We start from the raw sequence: 27,096 nt of genomic DNA on the forward strand, positions 1-27,096 counted from the left end.
CCACTTTATTCGCAACATTTATGTCAACATTTCCACTTTATTCTCGTAGTTTATTTTGTCAGTAGAATGTCGCAAATTAAACTTCATCTTAAAATGAAAGTTTAATTTACTAGATTTTCTCAAACCCTGTCACAAGTTAATGTAGCACATTAAATGCTTTGTGTTAAGTGTTTCCCGACCCAGTTGTTAATCTCTACACGCTTCTTAAACTGACTTCCCCTTGCACTGAGGAGGCACCGGCAGCGATCGCTGCACATTGACTTCATGATATTCCTGCTCTATGAACATTCAGAATACGAAATACCTGATATCTTTTTCATGATGAAATGTATTAAAGCATGTGGGGGCACGGTGGCGTGGCGGTTGCACTGCTGCCTTGCAGCAAAGGGGAAATGTCCAGAATAAATGGCAAGAATAAAGTGGAAATGTCGAGAATAAAGTGAACATGTCGACTTTAATCTCAACATTTAGTTTTTCTTTTTTTCTTCACTGTGTCCATATTTTTTTTTTTTCACCGTTGCCATAATACACTTCCGTACACTTCTTAATATGTGTGTTGTTTTTGCTGTTTACCTGTTATACTGGCAACCTTAACAATATGTTTAATGTTATGGTTTAATGTTATTAGTACATCACAAACGTCAGTCAGTTTCCCCTATAAATGTTCCTTCCATATACATATACAGTATACACATAAATACATACATACACAGTCACACACATAGCCTAAAGAAATGGAGTAGGCACAGTACATAAAGCAAAATTTTACTGTATTTTTAATACAAACTACCACATGCATGGAGTCATAAAGCATTATATTAAACTTCAGAAGTCATAACAATAATACCAAAACACATCTGCATTACATTTTAGTTATATTGTTTTCCTCCAGAAAGACTAAATGTAAGTTATTGACTTAATAATAAAATGCAATTGCATTCCTTAAATACACATTTTGGGATATTATTCATACAGATAATCCCAAAACAGAAAACAGCTACAGTTACTAGAAAATAAGGGTAGAAAAAAAGGTGGCATACCTGGGAGGGGTCAGCCTTTGCCATTTCTGAAACAGTTTTCAAGGCAACTTTGAAGCATTCTCCATCTTCTCTTACAATGAGATAAGCTACTAGAATTGTGATGTACTCAGGCACTTTTTCATTTAAGGGTAATGTTGATTGAACAGCATGAAGCCAGAGGCAAGCTGCTTCTTGATCTTGACTTAGTCTATTTAAAATATTCCAGGTTACAAATATAACATTGTACCAGGTGGTCACTGCATAACCTTTAAGGGGCTCCTAAATAAAAACAGAAGGACATATATAAAATGATACAGTGCAACTGTAAAGGTAAGTTTCCAAAGGAAAATTAAATCATAGGGCACAACACAGTTAACTGAAATAAAAGAAAAAAAAACATAAAATGAAAGGAAGCAGAAAAAATAAGCAAGCCACATGTAGCGTGTTCTTCAAAAAAAAACAAACATACTCTGCATACATAAGGTACTCAGAAACATTTTTGGATAAAATTAACTTTAGAATACCCTTGTAGTAATTTGTTTATACAGTTGGGAACAACAGTATGAATTAATGAAGAGATTTGGATCATGATTTAAGTATTGCAATTTAATTCTACTATTTTTTTTATGTCTTATTCATTTTTTTTGAAAATCTGTCAATCTATTACATTTCATTAGAAAAACCATTCACAATTTATCTCAATTAAACCTTTTTTTAATTTTCAAACTGGATTTTAAGTGTACTAGCAGTCTTTATAATAATACTGTGAATCCTGATTTATAGTACATAACACGCATTTCAGTATACTGTCAAACTCTAGCTCTTGATGATTCCTCATGAGATAAGCCCTTATATTTGTCATAAGACTGTGTTCCAATTGCCTTTTTCATTTTTTTGGTACTGCTCTGTTACAGACCATGTCAATAAGATGAACCTTGACTAATCAGGATGGGGCAAATAAAGTGTGTGAATGCTATGCCTGATGTGATGAGCAATTTCAGCTGAGATTTATTTTATAGCAGTGTGAACAACTGTATGCAACATCTATTGAAATGTATAAATAATGCATTTTCTTATGTAAAACAATTATACATTTCTTCAGATAAGTGTGATACAAAAAAGAGTCCATGTACTATTACATTAAAAACATCATGAATGTCTGACAGTGTGTTCTGGGAAATATCAGTAAAGATTATAATTATTTAAAAAAAAGTTACATTGAACACCTATTATCAGTTTTGTTGTTCTCATGACAAACAATAAATAAGAACAGCTATTTATTTCTTGCACCTTGGAAATTTTAACAATCATTTGTGAGTCTTCTTCTTTAAAATTTAATACTTTTTAATTGAAATTACTGATTAAGCAGAATGAACAGAACTATCCATCCATCCATCCATTGTCTCCCGCTTATCCGAGGTCGGGTCGCGGGGGCAGCAGCTTGAGCAGAGATGCCCAGACTTCCCTCTCCCCGGCCACTTCTTCTAGCTCTTCCGGGAGAATCCCAAGGCGTTCCCAGGCCAGTCGAGAGACATAGTCCCTCCAGCGTGTCCTGGGTCTTCCCCGGGGCCTCCTCCCGGTTGGACGTGCCCGGAACACCTCACCAGGGAGGCGTCCAGGAGGCATCCTGATCAGATGCCCGAGCCACCTCATCTGACTCCTCTCGATGCGGAGGAGCAGCGGCTCTACTCTGAGCCCCTCCCGGATGACTGAGCTTCTCACCCTATCTTTAAGGGAAAGCCCAGACACCCTGCGGAGGAAACTCATTTCAGCCGCTTGTATTCGCGATCTCGTTCTTTCGGTCACTACCCATAGCTCATGACCATAGGTGAGGGTAGGAACATAGATCGACTGGTAAATTGAGAGCTTCGCCTAGCGGCTCAGCTCCTTTTTCACCACGACAGACCGATGCAATGCCCGCATTACTGCGGATGCCGCACCGATCCGCCTGTCGATCTCACGCTCCATTCTTCCCTCACTCGTGAACAAGACCCCGAGATACTTGAACTCCTCCACTTGGGGCAGGATCTCGCTACCAACCCTGAGAGGGCACTCCACCATTTTCCGGCTGAGGACCATGGTCTCGGATTTGGAGGTGCTGATTCTCATCCCAGCCGCTTCACACTCGGCTGCGAACCGATCCAGAGAGAGCTGAAGATCACGGCCTGATGAAGCAAACAGGACAACATCATCTGCAAAAAGCAGTGACCCAATCCTGAGCCCACCAAACCGGACCCCCTCAACACCCTGGCTGCGCCTAGAAATTCTGTCCATAAAAGTTATGAACAGAATCGGTGACAAAGGGCAGCCCTGGCGGAGTCCAACTCTCACTGGAAACGGTTTCGACTTACTGCCGGCAATGCGGACCAAGCTCTGGCACCGATCGTACAGGGACTGAACAGCCCTTATCAGGGGGGCCGGTACCCCATACTCTCGGAGTACCCCCCACAGGATTCCCCGAGGGACACGGTCGAATGCCTTTTCTAAGTCCACAAAACACATGTAGACTGGTTGGGCAAACTCCCATGCACCCTCCAGGACCCTGCTAAGGGTATAGAGCTGGTCCACTGTTCCGCGACCAGGACGAAAACCACACTGTTCCTCCTGAATCCGAGGCTCGACTATCCGACGGACCCTCCTCTCCAGGACCCCTGAATAGACTTTTCCAGGGAGGCTGAGGAGTGTGATCCCTCTGTAGTTGGAACACACCCTCCGATCCCCCTTCTTAAAGAGGGGGACCACCACCCCGGTCTGCCAATCCAGAGGCACTGTCCCTGATGTCCATGCGATGTTGCAGAGGCGTGTCAGCCAAGACAGTCCTACAACATCCAGAGCCTTGAGGAACTCCGGGCGTATCTCATCCACCCCCGGGGCCCTGCCACCAAGGAGTTTTTTGACCACCTCGGTGACCTCAGTCCCAGAGATGGGGGAGCCCACCTCTGAGTCCCCAGGCTCTGCTTCCTCATTGGAAGGCATGTTAATGGGATTGAGGAGGTCTTCGAAGTATTCCCCCCACCGACCCACAACGTCCCGAGTCGAGGTCAGCAGCGCACCATCCCCACCATATACAGTGTTGACACTGCACTGCTTCCCCTTCCTGAGACGCCGGATGGTGGACCAGAATCTCCTCGAAGCCGTCCGAAAGTCATTCTCCATGGCCTCCCCAAACTCCTCCCACGCCCGAGTTTTTGCCTCAGCAACCACCAAAGCCGCATTCCGCTTGGCCTGCCGGTACCTATCAGCTGCCTCCGGGGTCCCACAGGACAAAAGGGTCCCGTAGGACTCCTTCTTCAGCTTGACGGCATCCTTCACCGCCGGTGTCCACCAGCGGGTTCGGGGATTGCCGCCACGACAGGCACCGACCACCTTACGGCCACAGCTCCGGTCAGCTGCCTCAACAATAGAGGCACGGAACATGGCCCATTCGGACTCAATGTCCCCCACCTCCCTCGGGATGTGGTCGAAGTTCTGCCGGAGGTGGGAGTTGAAGCTACTTCTGACAGGGGGCTCTGCCAGACGTTCCCAGCAGACCCTCACAACACGTTTGGGCCTACCACGCCTGACCGGCATCCTCCCCCACCATCGAAGCCAACTCACCACCAGGTGGTGATCAGTTGACAGCTCCGCCCCTCTCTTCACCCGAGTGTCCAAGACATGTGGCCGCAAGTCCGACGACATGACCACAAAGTCGATCATCGAACTGAGGCCTAGGGTGTCCTGGTGCCAAGTGCACATATGAACACCCCTATGCTTGAACATGGTGTTCGTTATGGACAATCCGTGACGAGCACAGAAGTCCAATAACAAAACACCGCTCGGGTTCAGATCAGGGGGGCCATTCCTCCCAATCACGCCCTTCCAGGTCTCACTGTCATTGCCCACGTGAGCATTGAAGTCTCCCAGCAGAACGAGGGAGTCCCCAGAAGGTATGCCCTCTAGCACCCCCTCCAGGGACTCCAAAAAGGGTGGGTACTCCGAACTGCTGTTCGGTGCATACGCACAAACAACAGTTAGGACCCGTCCCCCCACCCGAAGGCGAAGGGAGGCTACCCTCTCGTCCACCGGGGTAAACCCCAATGTACAGGCTCCAAGTTGGGAGGCAATAAGTATACCCACACCTGCTCGGCGCCTCTCACCGGGGGCAACTCCAGAGTGGTAGAGAGTCCAGCCCCTCTCAAGGAGATTGGTTCCAGAGTCCAAGCTGTGCGTCGAGGTGAGTCCGACTATATCTAGCCGGAACCTCTCAACTTCGCGCACTAGCTCAGGCTCCTTCCCCTTCAGAGAGGTGACATTCCACGTCCCAAGAGCCAGTTTCTGTAGCCGAGGATCGGACCGCCAAGGTCCCCGCCTTCGGCCACCACCCAACTCGCACTGCACCCGACCTCCTTGGCCCCTCCCATAGGTGGTGAGCCCATGGGAAGATGAACAGAACTAGGCAATCATAATTAAAAACACCAAATTTACAAAAACATTACAAATTTACATAAATGAATTAGCATGTATAATTATATGGGACAGTGTTACATTTAGTTAATGTGTAAGGAACTAACAGACAGTCCCTGCTACTCCACTTCTCCAGAACACCAAAAGTGGACTAAAAGGAAGTAATTTAAATAACACCTCTTGGCATGAGAATGGACTTTTAAACAATGTTTGGTATAATTTGCTTTCTTATTGTACTCATTATGCATGTATTAAGAAAAAACATTCTCTACGCAGAGAATACCATATCAAAACCAGCATAAACTAAGAACTAGGTAGTGTCATTTGCAAGATGTAAACATGCAAAAACCAATTTCATTTCTTTGAAATTTCTGGGGTTAAAAGACACCTTTCTTTCTGAATTTTGACACCTTTTTCGTTTTTGTCCTTTTTGTATTGATGAAAGTTAGGATCTTGGAAGTGACAGAAGGAATGCTACTCTGGTGGACCCCTGAGCAAGGCCCTTAACCTGTAATTGCTCCAGGGGTGCTGACCCTGTGCCCTGACCCCAAAAGTCTATGTGCCTGTATACTTTGATATATATTTTTTTTAATTCTTTATTCAAACTAAACAAAACATCATTGGATATTCCACCTGCAAATATCTAAAAACAATTCTGTCATTTGTTAGTTTCTATTGAAGGATTTTTTCCATTACTAAGTAAACAGACTGAATATAGCCTGACAATGTTAGTTAAAGAAACCAAGACAAATTTATACAAATTCACTATACCTCATATGTAAATACTCACATTAGCAGGTATTTCTGAATGTAGTGTGCTAGTAAGCAACTACAAATTTAAAACACACGGTTTAGTGCATTTCTTTTTTCCTTCACCATCACAAAGCTGTTAATGGTAGATTAATTGTGCACTCCAAATTAGGTTTGTGGGTGTATATGTGAGCATGCTATGTTTTTTTTTCTTCTCTTGTGTGATGCATTACAATTTCTTATATTAAAATTAATACCAAAAAAATGATTTTTGCCTGCATCTTTTAATAAGGGTTTTTCTATTAATTCTATAATCAACTAACCTAATTCTATACCAGCTGAAAGTTTTAACAATCCAATTGTTTTACATATATTTTTGCTTTTCATCTTTATCAGTCATAGAGAACATAGTGATTCCAGCATTTACCACTGTCATAGTCACTAGTTTCTATCATTCAATTAAGAAAAAGATACTCTTATTAAATTGTCTATTCTTTTGTGTTTAAGACAGTTCAATAATCATATGAAAACTATGCCTTAAATGTGTCCTTCATGTAATATATAATTTTTGTACTCTGTAAATAATTAAAATAATTAAATATGCCTCATATGTGGAAAATAATTTTAAAAGTGTTATAGCAAAATGACAGCTATTTATGAATTGCCTCAATTTTCTTTGAGAAAAAAGGAAATGGATATCAATACTTCAGACTAAAAGAAAGGTTCTTAAAATTGCATTGTATTTACTTATTAATCAAATGCATTTTGGGCAATGAATGAGGTAATTTGTCCAGTTTAACTAAGATCCACATATTAAAATTCAAGACATTTGTCTGATTGAATTCTAACAAAATACATATTATAAAACCATGTATCTATGCAGTATGGTACTTATTTAGGATAGAGTTTGAAAATAGTAATATTCTAAGTATAAAGTCATAAGATCTGTACCTCCTTTCTAATAGATGAAAGTTCTTGAACATTCTGTAGAAGAGTTAATGCCAGCTGCAGATGCAAGTTACTAGCATGACTATCACATAAACTTTCCATCACAGTTGCACTTGATACAATCTGTAGTAAAGGCAACACTAGTATAGGAGAACACAAAGGTGTCATCTTTCCTTCCTTTGTAGTAATGATCTTCAAAACTATAGAAAAAAATTAAGGTAATTTATAGTACAAAAACTATGCAATAATTAAAATTAAAGCAGTGTTAGACAAATAAATTAAAGTGTAAGATTTTAACTACAAACTTCAATGGCTTACCAAGGTTTAGAAGAGATGCTTGCTGACTTAAAGGAGCCTGCAGAAGTAGTAAACTCACTCCAACTATAAACTGCTCAGATGGAAAATGCTGAAGACAAAAAGTGAAAAGAATATTTTAAAAAGTATTAAATATTTAGGAAATAAAATACTGATTTATACTAAAATCCAACAGTTCATCAAAACTATTTGATGCAGTTTTAGCATCCTTCAACACTAGTTTTTAACCGTCCATAGTCCAAATCCACTTGATCCTGAGAAGGATTGTGGGGAAGTGGGAGTACAATCCAGCAAGCATAAGGCACAAGGCAGGAACAATCCCTGGATCGGCTGCCAGTCCATTGCAGGGTGAACACACATATCATCCAGAAAAGTGTGGATTTCAATATTTCTAAATATTCTGCAACTATTACACTGAGTATGGCAAGTTCTTTCAAATAATCAAAATCAAAAGTCTGTTAGAATGAACCAATAACAGTAACCAAACAGACTGCTGTAAATAAAACTACTTTTCTCTTAATACAATAAAAATTTTAAATAGTAAACAATTATTATAGTGTTGTGTATATAAGCTGAGCACTCATAATTTAAATATTTCAAACCCATTCAGTTCAGTTCAAGTTCATGGAAATGATATGTACATTTCCCAAACCATGTTATAAGCTGAGCACTCATAATTTAAATATTTCAAACCCATTCAGTTCAGTTCAAATTCATGGAAATATGTACATTTCCCAAACCATGTGTGTCAATTTTTACATCAAGTCAAATAACTGGTTACTATAAACAGGGCATCTGATCTAAATTGTTTCATATGCATAAAAAGATTGTCTAAAAAATGCAAGCTAGATGATAAAGACAGTTATTTCATTTAAGACTTGTTGAAAGGCTGAATACATTTCATACTTAAACAGAGTAGACATTGCAATTAACTTGTGCTCATTTATCTTCCCAAGGAAGTTAACACTGATGCACATTTTTAATGTTCAAAAATCAGAGGTCAAATATAGCCATAAAGAAATTCCCAGTTAAAAACCCAGTCACTGGGGATACACAAACCAGTGTGTTTCTTCGTGCCGGTCCCAAGCCGAGATAAATGGGGAGGGTTATGTCAGGAAGGGCATCCGGTGTAAAATTTTGCCAAATCAAAATGCAGACAACAATACAAATTTCCATACCGGATCGGTCGAGCCCTGGGTTAACAACAACCGCCACCAGCACTGTTAGCCAGCAGGATGCAGGTGGAAATTGGGCTACTGCTGGCCAAAGAAGAGGAAGAAGAAGGACAAGGGGGGGGGAGGAGAGACATGCCCAGAAGCAGGAGGAGAGGAGGAAGATAAAGAGAGTAGAACTGAGGGTAGGAACTTTGAATGTGGACAGTATGACTGGTAAGGGGAGAGTTAGCAGATATGATGGAGAGAAGGAAGGTTGATATATTGTGCGTGCAAGAGACTAAATGGAAGGGGAGTAAGGCCAGGTGGATCAGAGGTGGATTCAAATTGTTCAATCATGGTGTGGATAGGAGGAGAAATGGAATAGGGGTTATTCTGAAGGAACAGTATGTCAAGAATGTTTTGGAGGTGAAAAGAGTGTCAGACAGAGTAATGATTATGAAGCTGGAAATTGGAGGTTTGATGATGAATGTTGATAGTGCATATGCCCAGCGAGTTGAGTGTGCAATGAATGAGAAAGAAGATTTTTCGAGTGAGTTGGATGAAGTGATGAACAGTGTACCTAAGGGACAGAAAGTGGTGATTGGAGCAGATTTCAATGGACATGTTGGTAAAGGGAACAGGAGACGAGGAGGTGATGGGTAGGTATGGTGTCAAGGAGAGAAATGAAGAAAGTCAGAGGATAGTGGATTTTGCCAAAAGGATGGACATGGCTGGGGTGAATATGTATTTTAACATAGGGTTACGTACAAGAGTGGAGGAAGATGCACAAAGGTAGATGACATCCTATGCAGAAGAGTCAATCTGAAGGAGATTGAAGAATGCAAAGTGGTGGCAGGGGTAAGATGACGTTGGAGATCAAGAAGAGGAAGAGAGTGAGGGCAGACCCAAGGATCAAATGGTGGAAGTTGAAAAAGGAAGACTGAAAGGTTGAGTTTAGGGAGAAGGTAAGACAGGCACTGGGTGGTAGTGAAGAATTCAGAATCTGAATCAGAAAACTTTATTACCAGACAGTTGGGAAACTACAGCAGATGTAGTAAGGGTGACAGCAAGAAGTGTGCTTGGCGTGACATCTGGACAGAGGAATGAGGAAAAGGAAACCTGGTGGTGGAATGGAGAAGTACAGGTGAGTATACAGAGGAAGAGGATTGCAAAGAAGAAGTGGTAGAGTCAGAGAGATGCAGAAAGTAGACAAGAGTACAAGGAGATAAGGCACAAGGTGAAGAGAGAGGTGGTGAAGGCTAAAGAAAAGGTGTATGATGAGTTGTATGAGAGATTGGACACTAAGGAGGGAGAAAAGGACCTGTACCGATTGGCTAGACAGAGGGGCCGAGCTGGGAAAGATGTTCAGCAGGTTAGGGTAATAAAGGATAAAGATGGAAACGTACTCACAAGCGAGGAGAGTGTGTTGAGCAGATGGAAAGAGTACTTTGAGAGTCTGATGAATGAAGAGAACGAGAGAGAGAAGAGGTTGGATGATGTAGAGATAGTGAATCAGGAAGTGCAACAGATTAGCAAGGAGGAAGTAAGGACAGCTATGAAGAGGATGAAGAATGGAAAAGCTGTTGGTCAAGATGACACACCTGTGGAAGCATGGAGGTGTTTAGGAGAGATGGCAGTGGAGTTTTTAAACCAGATTGTTTATTGGAATCTTAGAAAGTGAGAGGATGCCTGAGGAGTGGAGAAGAAGTGTACTGGTGCCAATTTTTAAGAATAAGGGGGATGTGCAGGACTGTAGTAACTACAGGGGGATAAATTGATGCGCCATAGCATGAAGTTATGGGAAAGAGTAGTGGAAGCTAGGTTAAGAAGTGAGGTGATGATTAGTGAGCAACAGTATGGTTTCATGCCAAGAAAGAGCACCATGGATGCAATGTTTGCTCTGAGGGTGTTGACGAAGAAGTATACAGAAGGCCAGAAGGTGTTGCATTGCGTCTTTGTCGACCTGGAGAAAGCATATGACAGGGTGCCTCGAGAGGAGTTGTGGTATTGTATAAGGAAGTCTGGAGTGGCAGTTGTAAGAGTTGTACAGGATATGCATTGAGGGAAGTGTGACAGTGGTGAGGTCTGCAGTAGGAGTGACGGATGCATTCAAGGTGGAGGTAGGATTACATCAGGGATCAGCTCTGAACCCTTTCTTATTTGCAATGGTGATGGACAGGTTGACAGACGAGATTAGACAGGAGTCCCCGTGGACTTTGATGTTTGCTGATGACATTGAGATCTTTAGCGATAGTAGGGAGCAGGCTGAGGAGACCCTGGAGAAGTGGAGATATGCTCTAGAGAGGAGAGGAATGAAGGTCAGTAGAAACAAGACAGAATACATGTGTGTAAATGAGAGGGAGGTCAGTGGAATGGTGAGGATGCAAGGAGTAGAGCTGGTGAAGGTGGATGAGTTTCAATACTTGGGATCAACAGTACAGAGTAATGGGGATTGTGGAAGATAGGTGAAAAAGAGAGTGCAAGCAGGGTGGAATGGGTGGAGAAGAGTGTCAGGAGTGATTTGTGACAGACGGATATCAGCAAGAGTGAAAGGGAAGGTCTACTGGACAGTAGTGTGACCAGCTATGTTATATGGGTTGAAGACGGTGGCACTGACCAGAAAGCAGGAGACAGAGCTGGAGGTAGCAGAGTTAAAGATGCTAAGATTTGCATTGGGTGTGACGAGGGTAGATAGGATTAGAAATTAGTACATTAGAGGATCAGCTCAAGTTGGACGGTTGGGAGACAAAGTCAGAGAGGTGAGATTGTACTGGTTTGGACATGTGCAGAGAAGAGATGCTGAGTATATTGGGAGAAGGATGCTAAGGATAGAGCTGTCAGGCAAGAGAAAAAGAGGAAGGCCTAAGAGAAGGTTTATGGATGTGGTGAGAGAAGACATGATGGTGATGGGTGTAACAGAACAAGATACAGAGGACAGAGAGATATGGAAGAAGATGATTCGCTGTGGTGACCCCTAACAGGAGCAGCCGAAAGAAGAACAAGAAAGAAATTTTCAGTTAAATAAAAGATGATGAGAATACTACATTCTGCATAATGCATTCTGGATTTACAAAAATGTAGTATAGGTAAATGGAATGCTGGTTTTGCCTCATCTGTTATCATGTTAATAAAAACTATATTACTTGAGTAATATAAAGTACAATATTTGATAATACAGTACAATTATAATGTAATGCAATACATAACAAGAATACTGGTGATTTATAAACAAAATAATTAAAAGACCATTGCAATGTTTATGTTATCAGTCCATTAAATATATCATAAAAATGAATTAATAAATTATTACAAATTAATTTACAGGAAAAGTACAATGCAAAGAATTATTATTATTATTATTACAACACACAAAGTATAAAAGCAAGTGGATAATTAAACCTTGCAATATTACATCATAAAGCACAATTCATTTGGAAACCACCTAAATTTCAAAATGAAGTAAAGATATTCAGTTTAAAAAAGCTGTATGGACCCAAAGCAAATAAAAAAAACTAATTAAATATTTTTCCAAACACTGAAAATAAATTCCAAAGCAGACAAACACTAATGTCAAACTAAAGAAAATTTTAGAAACTTGATGCTCTTCAAGTTTAAATTAACTACTGTAACTATGTTAAAGCCTTTTAGACATTTAATTCAAACATGCTTCATATGTGGTCTGTCAAACACGTTAAAAAAAAATTTCACAGTGGAATGATACATTTTTTTGTGTTTTTTGCTTTTGCTCTATCTACTATGGCCTGCTGATGTTAAACTCAAACAATGCTCTTTAAACCTGGCAACTAAGTTTGTCATCTTTAGAAGTTGATTAACAAAAAAAAAACAAAAAAACACAGCAGTCCTCCTCTATAGGGGATAAACTAAAGTTAAACATTTCCTACAAGGGCCAGAATGGACACATGATAAATTGCAAACTAATGTCAAAAATGTCAGTATTCTGTTTTTTCTTTTGTCAAGCGTTTGTGCCTATGACTCTGAACAAGTGGCCTACAAAGTGTATGTATTTGTAGGCCATGAAAATCAACATGTAAAAATTATTAAAAAAATATATATTTACATACTCTTCAAGAAAAACACTTGTTTCAGTTTGTTTGTGATGCTGAAAATGATAAAGTTAAAAATAAAAACCACAAAAAATCACAAAGCAGAAAATTGAAGCTAACAACAGAGAGGAATGTCAATAACAATATGAAACATGACACTTTTAATTTAAATACTAATACATAATCTACTGTATATATAGTATATAAAATCCTAAGCCTAAAAGTGCAACGATTTTGTGCAACGGTTTTATGTGACGTTTTTATGTCAAATTTTTTGTCACGCTTCAAATCAGACTTATTTTAAAACCTACATATATATGTTTGGTATCATTCTTTTCTGAATTTATCGAACTATAATGTGATGGTTGTTAGATATTCAGATTCTTATTCTGTTTTTAAATTATAAACTAAAATATCAAGAAAGTCATGGTTTTTAATATCAAGAAAGTCGTGGTTTTTATTTTTGATTGAATAAACTTTCTTTCACAGGAACAAACTATTAAAAAAATTATTCATAACACCAATGTTTGTATTAAGATGATTTAGTTAGCTGAAGGTCGAGTTACAATGACCCACTGCATACCACTTTAGTTTTCACGTGATTTTTCCTGTTATTTAAATGAGTCATCTTTTAAAAAAAAGTTTTTTTTATCTATAAGAATGTCAGTTAGAACAAATGGATCATTTAATTAGTCTCTTATAAATACTCATCGAGCATAGTGGACCTCGGTATAACGGGAATACTCCAATCGGTAAGAGAATAAATATTTTGTTTTAATATTTCATGATTTTTGCTCCGTTAAATAATAATTCATTTTTCTTTTACATATTTAGAGAATTTCGTGATTTTGACTCCAATAAATAATATTTTTCTATTGTACATTTATAGATTTTACTAATATTCTGGCCACAACTGGGGATTGGCCCCCCTTAGTAATGTATACAGTTCTTTCAAGGAGCTGACTGATTAAAGAAGAGGTTTCAGTAAATAATAGTGAATCATCCTGGTGAAAGAGGATGTTTTTATATATACACACACACACATATTTTATATATATATATATATATATATATATATATATATATATATATATATATATATATCTATATAAGGCGCAATATAGGCACCTGACCCGTCACAGACTCACACTGCAGGTACGTATAAAAGCAAATGAAAACTTCATTTTTCTTAACCTGTGGGGCACGTGTTCACCGTGTCCTACAGGCACAACACAGTCCCAAAGCACCAAAACAAAAAGTCACCACAACACACTCTCCTTTGCACCACCAGTCCTCTCGGCAAGCATAGTCCTCCACCTCCCGACTCAGGCTCTTTGACTGGTGGCTACTGGCCCCTTTTATAGTCCACCCGGAAGTGCAGGTGTTTAATTGCCGAGTTCCGGGTGCACTTCCAGGTGTAGCGAAAACACTGTCCATAAGGGCTCAGGAGTCCCAACTGCAGCACCCCCTGGCAGCACCTGCAGGACCCAACAAGGCTGCACCCAATTCCAATTCCCATGGAGCCCAGCAGGAAACCGAGGCACCGCTACAAACCAGGGGGGTTGCGTCCAGGAGGAGGTATTGCAAAGTCCATGGCTGCTCCCCCTCAACATATCCTGAAGGGGTGTCCCGGCCGGGCATGGACCCCGGCCGTCTGCCACAACATATATACATACACACAAATGCACATATATACATACGTATACACACACACATATATATATATATATATATATATATATATATATACACACAGTGGAACCTCGGTTTGACAGTAACTTGGTTTACGAGTGTTTTGCAAGACGAGCTAAAGTTTTTAATAAATTTTGACTTGATAAACGAGCGAGGTCTTGCAGTACGAGTAGTATGTATACGCTTTGTCTGCTGAGTGTCATGTGATCACAACTGAGCTGATGGTTCTCTCTCTCGCTGCGGGATTGTGGGCAATCGTCTCCTGTTCTCCGTCTGAGTCGGTGTGCCTCACTCATATAGTCAACATCCGTACGAGCGTATACTGTTTACTACAGCATTGTGACTGTGTGTGTGTGAGTGTGCGTGCGTGCTGTGACATGTGAGTCCCCGTCTTGCACCCCAAAACACGAAGCTGAGTCTCAGTACTTTAGCAACACCAGCTTTATTCAGCTTGAAACAGCAACAGCGCAGTTATTTATTGTAACGGGATCTGCCACTCTCCTATACACAGACACAGCAGTCAGCCAAGTAGTACCATGCCCTGTGCATTGATAATGTCCCTTGTTCCTTGTATCTCCCATTGACGGCAGGCGCTTATAGCATGTCCGCGATGTTTTCGGATTCGCTTTTACGGTGAACTGCTACAGCGCTGGGAGACTGCGATTGTTTTGGGACGCTCTTCCACGTGTCGTCCCATTGGGTGGAATCCCACAAGAGTTTAGAAACTCACTCACACCAGCCATGATTTTTTTCAAAGGTAAAGTGCAGTTTAATTTGTTTTATGCATTTTTACTTTATATTTTGTATTAATCATTTTTATATGAATAGTTTTGGGTTGTGGAACGAATCATCTGAGTTTCCATTATTTCTTATGGGGAAATTTACTTTGATATACGAGTACTTTGGACTGCGAGCATGTTTTCGGAATGAATTATGCTCGCAAGCCGAGGTTCCACTGTGTATATACATATACATATATACACACACACACACACACGCACACACACACACACACACACACACACACACATACATAAATATATATTACACACATACACTGTGGGGAACAGCCCGGACACAGATGGTAGACATGTTGGTTTCACCACACACACGTTTATTATACATATTTACAGTTATTTCATGAGCACAAACCCAGTGCCGCAGAACCAATCACCCCTTAAGTCCTTGGCCACACAACACAATGCCTTCAGTCTCTGGTCCGCCTCCACTCCTCTCCTCTGAGCTCTGTCCAACTTCCACCCGACTTGGCCACCTCCCTCCAGTCATTGGCCTTTTTATACACCCCGGATGGACTCCAGGTGCTTCCCGAGGAGCCTCCGTTGACACACCCCTATGTGGCAGAAGCTCTGGTTGTGTACCTGGAAGTCCTCCAGGTGTCCCCAATCCTCTTTCCTCCAGCACTTCTAGGTGTGGCGGAAGTGCTGAGGTCCAGGGCTCCCAAGGCATCGGGGCACCCCCTGGCGGTGACCACGGCCCCTTACAGGGTTGGGCTTCCAAGCCCTGTACCCGTGGCCCCCAAAGCAACCAAGGCGGTCGCCCCCTCGTGTTCTGGAGGAGGCACAAGCCCTCCTCCGGTCCTCCTGGGCATCCTGGCCGGGCATGAACCCCAGCCGGGTGCCACAGTGCCCCATAGCTAGCAAAAACACGTCGGTCTGAGCGACACAACCCGTGAGGGCGGTTCAACCCCGAAGTGGGTCCTACTTTTTGTCCAGGGTCCAATCCAGCACCCTGGAACTCTCTTCTTCGGCACCCTATCCGAGGTATTCGCGCCCCTCTGTTCTGCGCCACTTGCGCCTTCGTAGCCTCCGCCGGTTGTGGGGCTGCCCCATCGCCAGCGAAGTGTCGTCCTGCCAGACGGTCCGTCCGATGAGGGCTGGCTTCCCACGAAGCAGGTCCTACTGCTCGTCCCAGGTCCAGTCCTGCAACACACAGAAACAAGGGGGCAGAGCTGCTGCCTGGACACCCTTCCCTGGCGTCCCTCTGTGCCACGCACTGGCAGCGCTCTCCCCTTCGACGGGGACCCCGGAACTTGCCTGTTTGGCACCCCCTCCACGGGTTCCGTGTCCCTCCAGGTGACGACACTGATGGGACCGCCTGCATTCCTTTCTTTTCCGCTGACTTTCTCTGGACGTGCGCACCCAGCTGCATGTCTCTTCCTATCGGAGGAACCGACATTCACCCCTCGATTCCTCCTATCACTCTTGGACGCCATGGCGGTTTGGGTCTGCACATGAGAAACGCACAGAACCGTTCCCGTCTGCGTCCATGCAGAACAACGGGAGACTGCCGCGGGCTCGGGGCGTCGGGCGCTAGGACCCGGGGCACTCATCAACCCCTGTCCTGTCTGCACTCTCGCTGTTGCTCCCCTCACCTCGCGAACAGCCTGCACCGCCGCATCCGCTGTTGGAGACCCACCGACATGGTTCCGATCACGAATGTCGCCACACCTGGGAAGGTGTAGGAAGATCCTTCCAGTGACGCCCGGAGTGCTTCCGGTTGCAAGGGCAGCACTTCCGCCACACCAGGAAGTGCTGCTGGAAGAATGTCATCAGGCACCTGGAGCACATCCGGGTGAGAATAAAAGGGGCCGCCTCCCTACAACCAGGGAGCTAGAGTTGGGAGTGGGAGCAGGACCAAGTTCCCGGGAGGAGAGGAAAGGCGGCCCACGGACATTTGGATGAGAGACCCGTGGACAGGGTTGATTGGTGCTGGGGGCACTGTGTGATGTGTGGGACTTTTGTAGAAAATAAATGTGTGTTTTATGGAAAGTGCTGGTGGTAGCCTGATGGTGTTCAGACCCAAGCTCACAATATATACACATACTGTATACATATATATATATATATATACATATATATATATATATATATATACACATATACACACAGCCAGAGCGTCGATGGAGTTGAACATCCCGTTATATATCCGAGTCGGAAACCGTTGGACAGGGAGACCAGGTATGCGACAGTGGAGCTTTGACGATTAAATGGGTAATTACTCAGCTGAGGTACTACTTCTTGGTATGCAAGTTCACCGTCGTGATGGATCATGCAGTGAATGGCCTTCCAGAGGGATTCAAATCCGCGAGTCACTCGGATGGTTTTTGGACCTTGAACTTTACAAGTTTTTGGTCATTTACCCTAAAGGTACACTGCAAGCCAATGCCGATGCCCTTTCCTGGAGCCATGACCTCATGGAAAGATATGCCCGACATGATGGGTCTGGGGGAGGGGGGGGGGGAGCGGGGTTTGGTTGGCTAGTCACACATGTGCAAGTAGGAGGAAGCTGAGTGGACTAAGTCAAGGTAATTATCCGCGAGGCCAGGGGGGTGGCAGGGTACACTAATGCACTAATCCCACTTCTGTTATCTCTGTAGTCTAGATAAGGGAAAACCTACCACACGCCCTACCAATGACGCCATTTCCAGTTCTGGAGCTATGGGCAATGTCACTTCCGGTTCCGGTGCCATGGGCAATGTCACTTCCGGTTCCAGCCACAGGTGACAGCACTTCCGGTTTTGGCCATTAAAGCCACCATCATTTCATCATCACATCAGTTCAATTCAGGACTCTAAACAATGCACATGAGTGCGCTATAAAAACTCATTTGCAGCCAGGGACAATATATGGCTGCCCCAAACATTTTTGTGTGTGTCGAGGCTGTCCTTTTTATAATATACACACACACTAGACAAAATATATTTAAAATAATTAAATTTTTTAAGTAACCATTAAAGCGGCTAGACTTAAATTTACAATACTTATCCACAGTACACTCCAAAATTAAAGGATGTATCTTCTTTACTATTTAAGTGAATTGCTGAAACCTTGCAATTCTTAACTGATTTCTTTATCAGGAAGAAAAATTACAAAAAAGAGTTACATGCACACTTTGCTAAGAAATATTCAAATTTGTCAACTACTGTTCAAAGTCTGACAATGACTTCAGAAACATACAAGCAAACAAAATAGTTCTTTCAGCACTGAATATATAGATATATAAATAGTACACAATTAGTACACAATCATTATCTTCAATAAAATTACCGTTTTCTTCCCTAACCAAAAATAGCACATTTGTAGCCAATGCCAGTTTTATGAAGGTGTTTTCGGTGAAGCAGTTGTTATGTCCCAAGACTCACCTCTGAAAGGGCACATAAGTTTCTTTCAATAAGTTCAGTCAAAGTTGAGCATTCTCCTGTGAAACGCAGACTTAAGTCACAAGCACACAACAAATGAAGTGACAGGTGCTGAAGCTCCTTTATCCAAAACTTGGGGTGTAACAAAAAACTGTAGGTAAGTTCTTTAAGGAAACTGACAGAGTCAACAACCTGTGCAAGATCATTTATCTAGAGAGAAAAAAAAATACATATTTAGCTTCCAAATTCAAAGTTAATACAGAAATACAAGTACACTTTCTTAAAAACCAAATACAATGATATATTTCAAAAGAAGTTTACTAGATAGATAGATAGATAGATAGATAGTCCTAAGGGGAAATTCACATACTCCAGCAGCAGCATACTGATACAAAAAACAATATTAAATTAAAGATTGATAATAATGCAGGTAAAAACAGACAGTAACTTTGTATGATGTTAACGTTTACCCCCGAAGGGTGGAATTGAAGAGTCGCATAGTTTGGGGGAGAAACGATCCACAAATTGCCAATTATTATTTAGAAACATGACAAAATGAATTTTAACTATTTCTGATTGAATCTTAATTGCTGGAAACCCAAAGCCTCAACAATTGAGCCATTAAGAAGTGTAGCCTAACAGTCAAAACATTGTGTTTCTGCGGTATAGAATCTTTATGTTTTCAGCAAAAGCATGGAGACTATTACAGTAGTAAAGAATATATTGTATAATATGAAACAATCGTGGATGGAATGCCAGTCCTTCACAGGACACACCAATGCTGCTTCATATTTAAAGTAATTAATCAGTCTAGAATGGTGTATGAAGAAAATCACTGTACCAGAGAAAATGATATGCAGACTGGGAGAAATGTTCAAGATTCACAGACAATAACTAGGTCAATAATCAAATATGCCACCACACTAGACTGAAACACAGTAGATCATTTAGCTACAAAGGTAGAATGATAATAATGCCATTCCTGGTGATAGCATTAGCTCCAACAACTTCCAGTTTTGCACTGTGGAGTGTTAGTCTTCAGGATATACGATCAAATCACATTAGTAACTTATTAGCATGATCATTTTTCGTTTAATATTGGTTTGCAAATATTTCTTAGAATAAAATATTAAAATAGACAAAAATATATTTTCAACTATTTTGGAATTTGAGAAGAACAGTTGCATTTCTGTTTTCAACATACATGGCTATTTAGCCTTTTTTCTAGTTTATAGGTATTTCTGCTGCAGTGAGTTTTATTGACAAGGCTGTGGACAACTGGAGTATTTGTTTTATTTTTTAATAGGTTCTGCACAAAATTACTATATATTCCTACTTTGTCCAATAGTTACTGTATTTTTACTTTTCTACTTGGCTTTGTACTAAGATTAAAGTAGTCTGTAATATTTATTAACAAAGTTCATAAATTGAAGAAAGTCTGCATTAACACTTCCACTTTCTTTGTTGTAGTTCAACATGGCAATATACTTACTTTTACAAATAAGTCAAACACACATGTTGAAATAAACAAAACTTGGCAATTTATTTATAACATAAGGATAATTGAAGATGGATATATGTAAGTATATATATGTAAATAGATATATAGATGAGAAACAATAACAAACAACACAAAACATTATGTTACAAAAGCTTAGTTTACTTTTCCTCTCCTATAGAAAAAGGCACAAAACTTATGAATTCTATCTTTTGGCAAAGATAGATCTTTGTCTCTCTTAAAGGTATAAATTCTAATCTTTCAATTTATGTGTTCAAGATGGATAAGCCCTTTACCTAGTTTTTAAGCTTCTCGTGTTTGCACTGTACCATTTATTTGCTCATAGTTAGCCTCTGCGCTGCCACCCCATTTTTCGTGTATGTGGTGTGTGTGAATGTGTGCTTGTGTAAGACACATCTGCACAGCCAGAACTTATCCTTCACAAGGTTACTACTTTTCAGTTACAATGACATCAATAACATAATACTTTATCTGTCTTTGTCCTATCTATTAAAATACAATTATTTTTCCTCGGAATCAAAATATTTATGCTCATGTTTTGATGTAAGCAATGTCTTGTTCCTTTCCAGGTTAGCTTTCACCAAACACATGGAGGAATCTTTAGTACACTTTCTTTCTTTGTTCAGGAGGTTATCTCCTTCTTCACCTTTGATCACATCTTCTGGCTGAGGGCAGAGCTACAGTTTCTATTTAATTACTTTACATACAGAGTGTCCTCATTTGCTAGCAAAGTTACACCTGCTGGGTCAACTGGTGATCAGTCAGCCGCTGTCATTAGGAAGGCAAACGCGTGGCTTTTACTTATAGGGTCATTCCATTTCAAATCAACCAATGGCCCATGCACTTTTGATTCAGAATTATCTGGAAAAATTACCACATGTACCCATGTTAGTCAGAAGACATCATGTAACTTTTTTTGTTGATGCAAGTTCAATACTTTCCAAGATACAGCAATGTTTACAGAGGGGATGCTGTATCAATTTTATTTGGCCTCAACTCAAGAATTGAGACACTGAGCGGGCTCAAACTTTCCACACTGGTACAGTAATTGGTATAGTATGCGATGAAGTAAAAATATGTGGTCCAGATAACACTGCATGGACAAAGCAGCCCCTTGAAATTAACCAAAATTTAATTTGAGTTTCTCGCTTACCAATGTTTACGCCTCAGAAATACGTATTTGCAATCAACACAGACTTTTGGTTTTTTTCCCCTTTTGAGATACATATATAACGTTTCTGAAAATGCAATAAAAGAAAAGTAACTGTATCAGGGTTTGAACAGTGGACCTCTCAAACCCAAAAAATCACTTTGGATTTCATTTTCAGGGCATCCTAACGGCATGTGGGAATGTGCAAATAATTTTAAAAATATTTTTCTTTTATTCTACATCGTCCCTTCTTTCTCAAAACACAAACTTTACTTTTCCTATGCAAATATTTCATATTTATTTTCCATCCTAAATATAGGCTGAATGTGTCATATATAAATAATTGTAATCATTGAGTTTTCAAACAGTAAGTTATAAAAAAGTCAAAAAAAAAAGTCAAACTTTTTTCAAATTAAATGACGATGTCAATTGACTGTCCGAATATTCACCACTGAAGCAGCAGCTGAGATTCTGCCCTCTCATGATCACACCCCTGATGGATTAGCTGCATCCCTCACATTAGAGCAGTGCCCTATTGGAAGGCCATGTTGGGTGCATGAATAATGAAAAATGTTGGGATTGGTGTGATTTGTGGCAAGACGGAAATAGAATCAGACATCGTGATATGTTTCATGAGTCCAAAATGTCCTATACAGTCTTTCTGTTGGCCACATAGAGATTATATTTGTTGGATGCCATTAAAGAGTGTCATTGCACTGCTCAGTGCACCTACAAGTCAGTGGGAGGCAGTAAAAGATGCCCGACACACTGCACTTCAATTGAAACAGGAATGAAATGGGTCATATTCCAGCTGTTGCAATGCCAAGATATTAACATTTCATTATAACTAGTGTTATATTTAGTGATAAATCATGTGTTGTGCTTAATGTGCCTTTGGTGAACTTGATTATCACTACTGACAAATGGTGAATTTAACATGTTTAGAATGGAAAATAAAAATAAAAATGAAAGATTCACATAAGAAAAGTGAGACTTGCTTTTTAAGAAAGAAGGAACCATGTAGAATACAGGAAAAATAATTGTAAAAATGTCTGGTCATTCCCACAGTGTATTAAGCTAGTCTGAAAATTAGACCGAAAATGATTTTTTTTTACATTTGAGAGGTCTGCTGGTTAAACCCTGATGCAGTTTCTTGTTTGTTTATAATCTTTTGAAAAGTCCTGTGGCGGTATCTAAACATGGAAAAAAAATCAGCAAGCTGTATCAGTTAGTAGTATGCTTTCTGAAAGCCTAAACATGGCAAAGCCACAGAACACAAAATATTTTTTTTCCATTTTGAAGGTCTGCTCATACCAAGTGGTGTCATCTGGACCAAACATTTTGTTATGTACTATACGTATAAAGGCAAACTTTAGCCTACTAGGTGGCTTAGTTCTTGAGATATGGCCTTGTGAAATTGATGAAAAAAAAGAGCTGTGTCAAATTTGGTTGTATCGTAGAAAGTATTGACCTTACATCAAAATAATTTACAGGAGATCTCCTGGATAACAGTTACATCTGTAGTGAAAAGTCAAGCAAAATGACACCTTTTATTGGCTAACTAAAAAGATTACAATATGCAAGCTTTTGAGGCAACTCAAGCCTGTTCGTCAGGCATGATGTAAAGCAAAAACTGGAGTTCCCTGTATTTATATACACACTAGGACAAATAACAACATTGGAAAACCTTTAAGTAAGACATCTTAAATATAAAAACTTACAAAGTGAATGGGATTTCTGGAAAATCAGTTGATTTGATATGGACTGGCCCTATATTGTCTTCCTATGCTTGGGCACTTGCCATCTTAGCAAGATCTGGACTAATGGCACTCCTGGTCCAGCTCCTGTTACGGACAGTATTCCGTTTTATCAGTCCAGCCCCAGTTACCCTTTTGGTGTAGAAGGGATTGCTTTGACCTTTATTAATGCCACATACATCTGCCATACACCAGAAGTTATGGTTAGGTTGAGCAGAGAGCTGATTGAGAGAGATTGTGACTTAGAGACTTTAATGATTTATAAAGGAAGGAATAAGGTCTTGCCACTGGTTTCTTGAATGCACATAAGCCCAACATCTTGATTGACCACCAGTGCAAAGTTCTGTCCATCAATGTTACCTATCCTTGATTTATGGTCTTTTATTCAGAACTTGGGTGTCTAGCTTGTGCCTTCAAGAGGTTTCTCAGATGTTATATGGTCTGGAATTGATCATCTTATCAAATAAGCAGCAGAGACTATATTCCTCAGAGGAGCCCCGTCAAACAAATTTGGACTTTTTAGCGGGCATTAAGAGTGTCTGGCCCTGGTTTTTAAGCCAGCACTTGTGTTCTAGATATTGCATGGATAATGTCAGTCTGTCTTACAGGACACTGCCTTGTTCCAACCTGTTTTATCCTTATATCATAGCCATGAATGACACAAATGCTGATATTAGAAAATTGTTTCACTTTATTAATTTACAAACATTATGGCAACAGATTTAAGACTCTTGGAACATCTATTCCTCTATCCATTTTTTTAAACATTTGTTGCCCAGTACAGGAACATTGGGTCACAGATAAATTTAAATGAATTGCCATAGATGTGTGGCTATGATTAAAGTAATAAAATTAATAGTAAATAAATTTGATTATGTTAACCAAATAAAAGACACTAATGAAATTTGATGAGTTAGAATTTTACTCTGCTATTATAAGAGGAGATAATAAGATTCAGATGTCAAAGAAATAAAAATACTAAATACAGAACAAAGCTGAATGCATTCTCTTCATTCAAAAATAGCAGTCCTAAACTAAATACAGTATTGCAAAAACTGGGCACATAGGACCAGTAAATTTTACCAGTAATTTGTGACATTTTATTTTGCTGACAAGATATTGGCAGGGATATGGGTCCCGATGAGGTGCCAAAAGGCCAGGAATAATACCAAAACAGAACTTTAAAACAGAAACAGAAGAAAGCATACTTTTATTTTACACCATTGTGGGAAGACAAACGGCCACTATAGTATGACAGTCACTCTAATCATAAATCATGCCACAGAAGTAAAACTTCAGAACCTCTGAGGGAAAGAGCAAAAAAGTAGTCTGAGCTTTTTACAACACATTCTAAAATATTTCCACATGTCACCAGGGGCAGCACGTCAGAATCAATGGTGCTAATGGTTGAGAGCAGAATAACAAATACTGGCTGATGTGATCTCCAATCAGTGTAAGAGACTAGGAGGTCTGGCAGCAGGCCAGTACAATTTCTGTTGGACTTTAGGTAGAACTCTACAATACATGAAGTAAAATCATTTAAGTTACCTGAACTTTATATTAGACCCCTTATAATGATTTTTATTTTTTTGCAAGTGTATGAAAAAAATTTTTGATAATGAAAGCTTAGCAAAATTTCTTGCTATTTATACTTAAACTCTCACCTACTGTAACAAATACTAAATAAGTTAAGGTGGTTTGCTGAGCTGTAAAGGACTAGGTAAAAGGTAAGATTTGCAAAATCAAAAGTGTTTTCTGTTGTTAAAAATACATATATAGTAGACCCCCGTGAAGACGCGGTTCAGAGTTCACGGCCTCAGTCGTTCACAGATTTTTCCTTAAATCCTAACTAATAATTGTTAGCGGAAACCGCAAATATCCTCCACAATTTTTATGGCTTTTTTCGTGGCAATACTGTACTGTAGAGAGAATAAGAAGCAACTGTAGAGGAAAATGCGGCTTGGGATGGTGTAAGTAGCCAATAGAATTTGAAACTGCAACTCCCAGCAGTCCCTGCAGTGGCACTGATTGCTCTTCTGCTGAGGGTTTAGGGGCTCTTGAGGTCAAAGTTTTTGTAATTTGTGTTTCAAGTTCCTGTCTGTCTGCCTGCCTTCTGTTGGGTTACCTGTACTTATTCGTTTTGTCCAGGATCGTTTCGTGGTTGGCGTCTGGATTGTCTGCCGTCTGCCTGTGTATATGAGGACTGTAAGTGGATTCATGGCCATCAAAACAGAGCGCTCCTGAACCAGTACACCCCCACCCCCCGTCTTCACCATTTCAGGAACTAGCGGTAGGACTATCTTTACATTCCCATTCAACTTGCGGATCTCTGGACTATCTATTTACAACCATTACATTTCATCTGTTTCCGTTTTTCATGAACGTTTTTCATGATTTACTGTGTGTATTTTGTTTGTGCTTTGTTGTATTTAATGTGTGATCACCATAAGGGGAACAGGGGAGGTATTGTTGTTGTCATTTATTTAATTTGTTAACATTACATTCTTTATTTGCTGTTTGATTACCGGTTTGCTGCAGCCTCACTGTCTCTGGGATTTAGCCGCTGCACTAGACTAGCCTGCAAGTATCAGCGTTTACCTCTGTGTGCTTGCGTGCTGCCAATTCAAGCATAGCTAGCTCGGTGATTTACCAAATTTCATCAATGGTGTCAGTTGCACCTTCTACATATTGTTCCAGTAGTTTTTTAAAATATTTTTTACAGTTCATTGGCAGTGTGTAAAATGATCTGCGTTTCAGTAATTGTGATGCTCTTTGCATGAAAAAAAATGTGTTCCATTAAAATTTCACTTTTTCTTTGTGAAAAGTGAAGTTTACTTAAAAAGTGCAGGAAAAAAGTATTTGGCATCCATGGATGCATTAACCCCCAAGTATGTGGCAGTTTAAGGGTTAAAGCACCAAGCTGCTGCTGAAACACCCTGCACCTTCTAAGGCTTCTGGCAATGAAGACGTGCTTGCATGAATTACAGTACATATAGCGGTAACATTGGTATTTTACATTCTAGCACTGTGGGAGACATAGCAGTACAGTATATGCGTTTACCTTTACATTCTTTTTTTTTAGGTAATGTGTTAAGCTGAGTTTGAAATTAAATTAAAGTGTTTTGGGAGCATATTTAGGGTTTAAACTATAAAAACAGGCATTTTTTTTACGTTTTTTTACAATTCGCGGGTGCTCTAGGAAGGTGACCCCCCGCGAATTTCGTGGGTGTACTGTACTTTTAGTTACCCTATATAATCTCTATAAAATGTTTTATTACCTTCCTTAGTTAGCATTTCAGTATGTCAAAAGTATAGAGACAATGAAGATTAAGCAATATTATGCAAGATAAAGCAACTCCAAACTAACTTGCTCTTTTTAAAGCAACCAGAATAAATGCCTTCCAGTCTCTGCTACTATCAAATTATGTGTGACTGGCAAATTGCACAGTATCACTAGAAGGCCTAATTAAAAATAAATATTTTTGAAATTATCTGCAAAGATTAATAAAAATGAGAAGAGGCTTCAGGGTAATCCAATCTAACAAGTCATAATTTTCATTTTCAGATCTATACCTAAATAACCATAGCAAGATAAATAGATAAAGCAGGAAAATCAAGAAAATATTCTAAACACAGAAAACGGATGACTCTTTCAATGTTAAGACTATCAAAAAAGACAAGGTACATGAGGCATTGTCATTACCTGCAGATATGGAATTAAGTCATAGAGCAGCAAAAGAATATTTTGATGAGCTAATGATGGCTGTGTTCCCCGTGATATCTGATGTGATGGAAGCAGGATTTTAAGAAGGCTGTGTCTTAATTCAGAATTCTCTGTTAAATGCAAAGGTTCACAATACAAATACCTAAGAAATGGAGCAAGGACAGAGATGGAATATTTCTTGGGCCTGTTATAAAAACAAAAAAAAAAAAAAAAGAGTTACATGGTATGTCTTTATCATGTATAATTTATAATTCAGTAACTAAAAGTATGTGAGTTTGTCTTTACTTTTCAATCCAGAATTTCAAGAAAAAAACAGCCTTTGGGAGTGACAGGAGAATAACACATCCTTTCAAACATGGATGTACTCAGACTAACGGTCATTAACTAAACACTAAGATCACT

At 40.1% G+C, this 27,096-nt stretch overlaps 1 protein-coding gene across 1 annotated transcript in view; it reads right to left on the reverse strand.

Annotated features, from left to right (window-relative positions):
* focad (focadhesin) overlaps positions 1 to 27,096 on the reverse strand; it is a 351,198-nt gene that overhangs the window by 250,842 nt on the left and 73,260 nt on the right. Inside the window, 5 exon segments of the mRNA XM_051930168.1 lie at positions 1,041 to 1,298; positions 7,164 to 7,360; positions 7,479 to 7,566; positions 18,548 to 18,754; positions 26,674 to 26,878. Coding sequence (XP_051786128.1) covers positions 1,041 to 1,298; positions 7,164 to 7,360; positions 7,479 to 7,566; positions 18,548 to 18,754; positions 26,674 to 26,878 — 955 coding nt within the window.

The sequence above is a fragment of the Erpetoichthys calabaricus genome, chromosome 7, assembly GCF_900747795.2.
Source record: "Erpetoichthys calabaricus chromosome 7, fErpCal1.3, whole genome shotgun sequence".
Classification (NCBI taxonomy): Eukaryota; Metazoa; Chordata; class Cladistia; order Polypteriformes; family Polypteridae; genus Erpetoichthys; species Erpetoichthys calabaricus.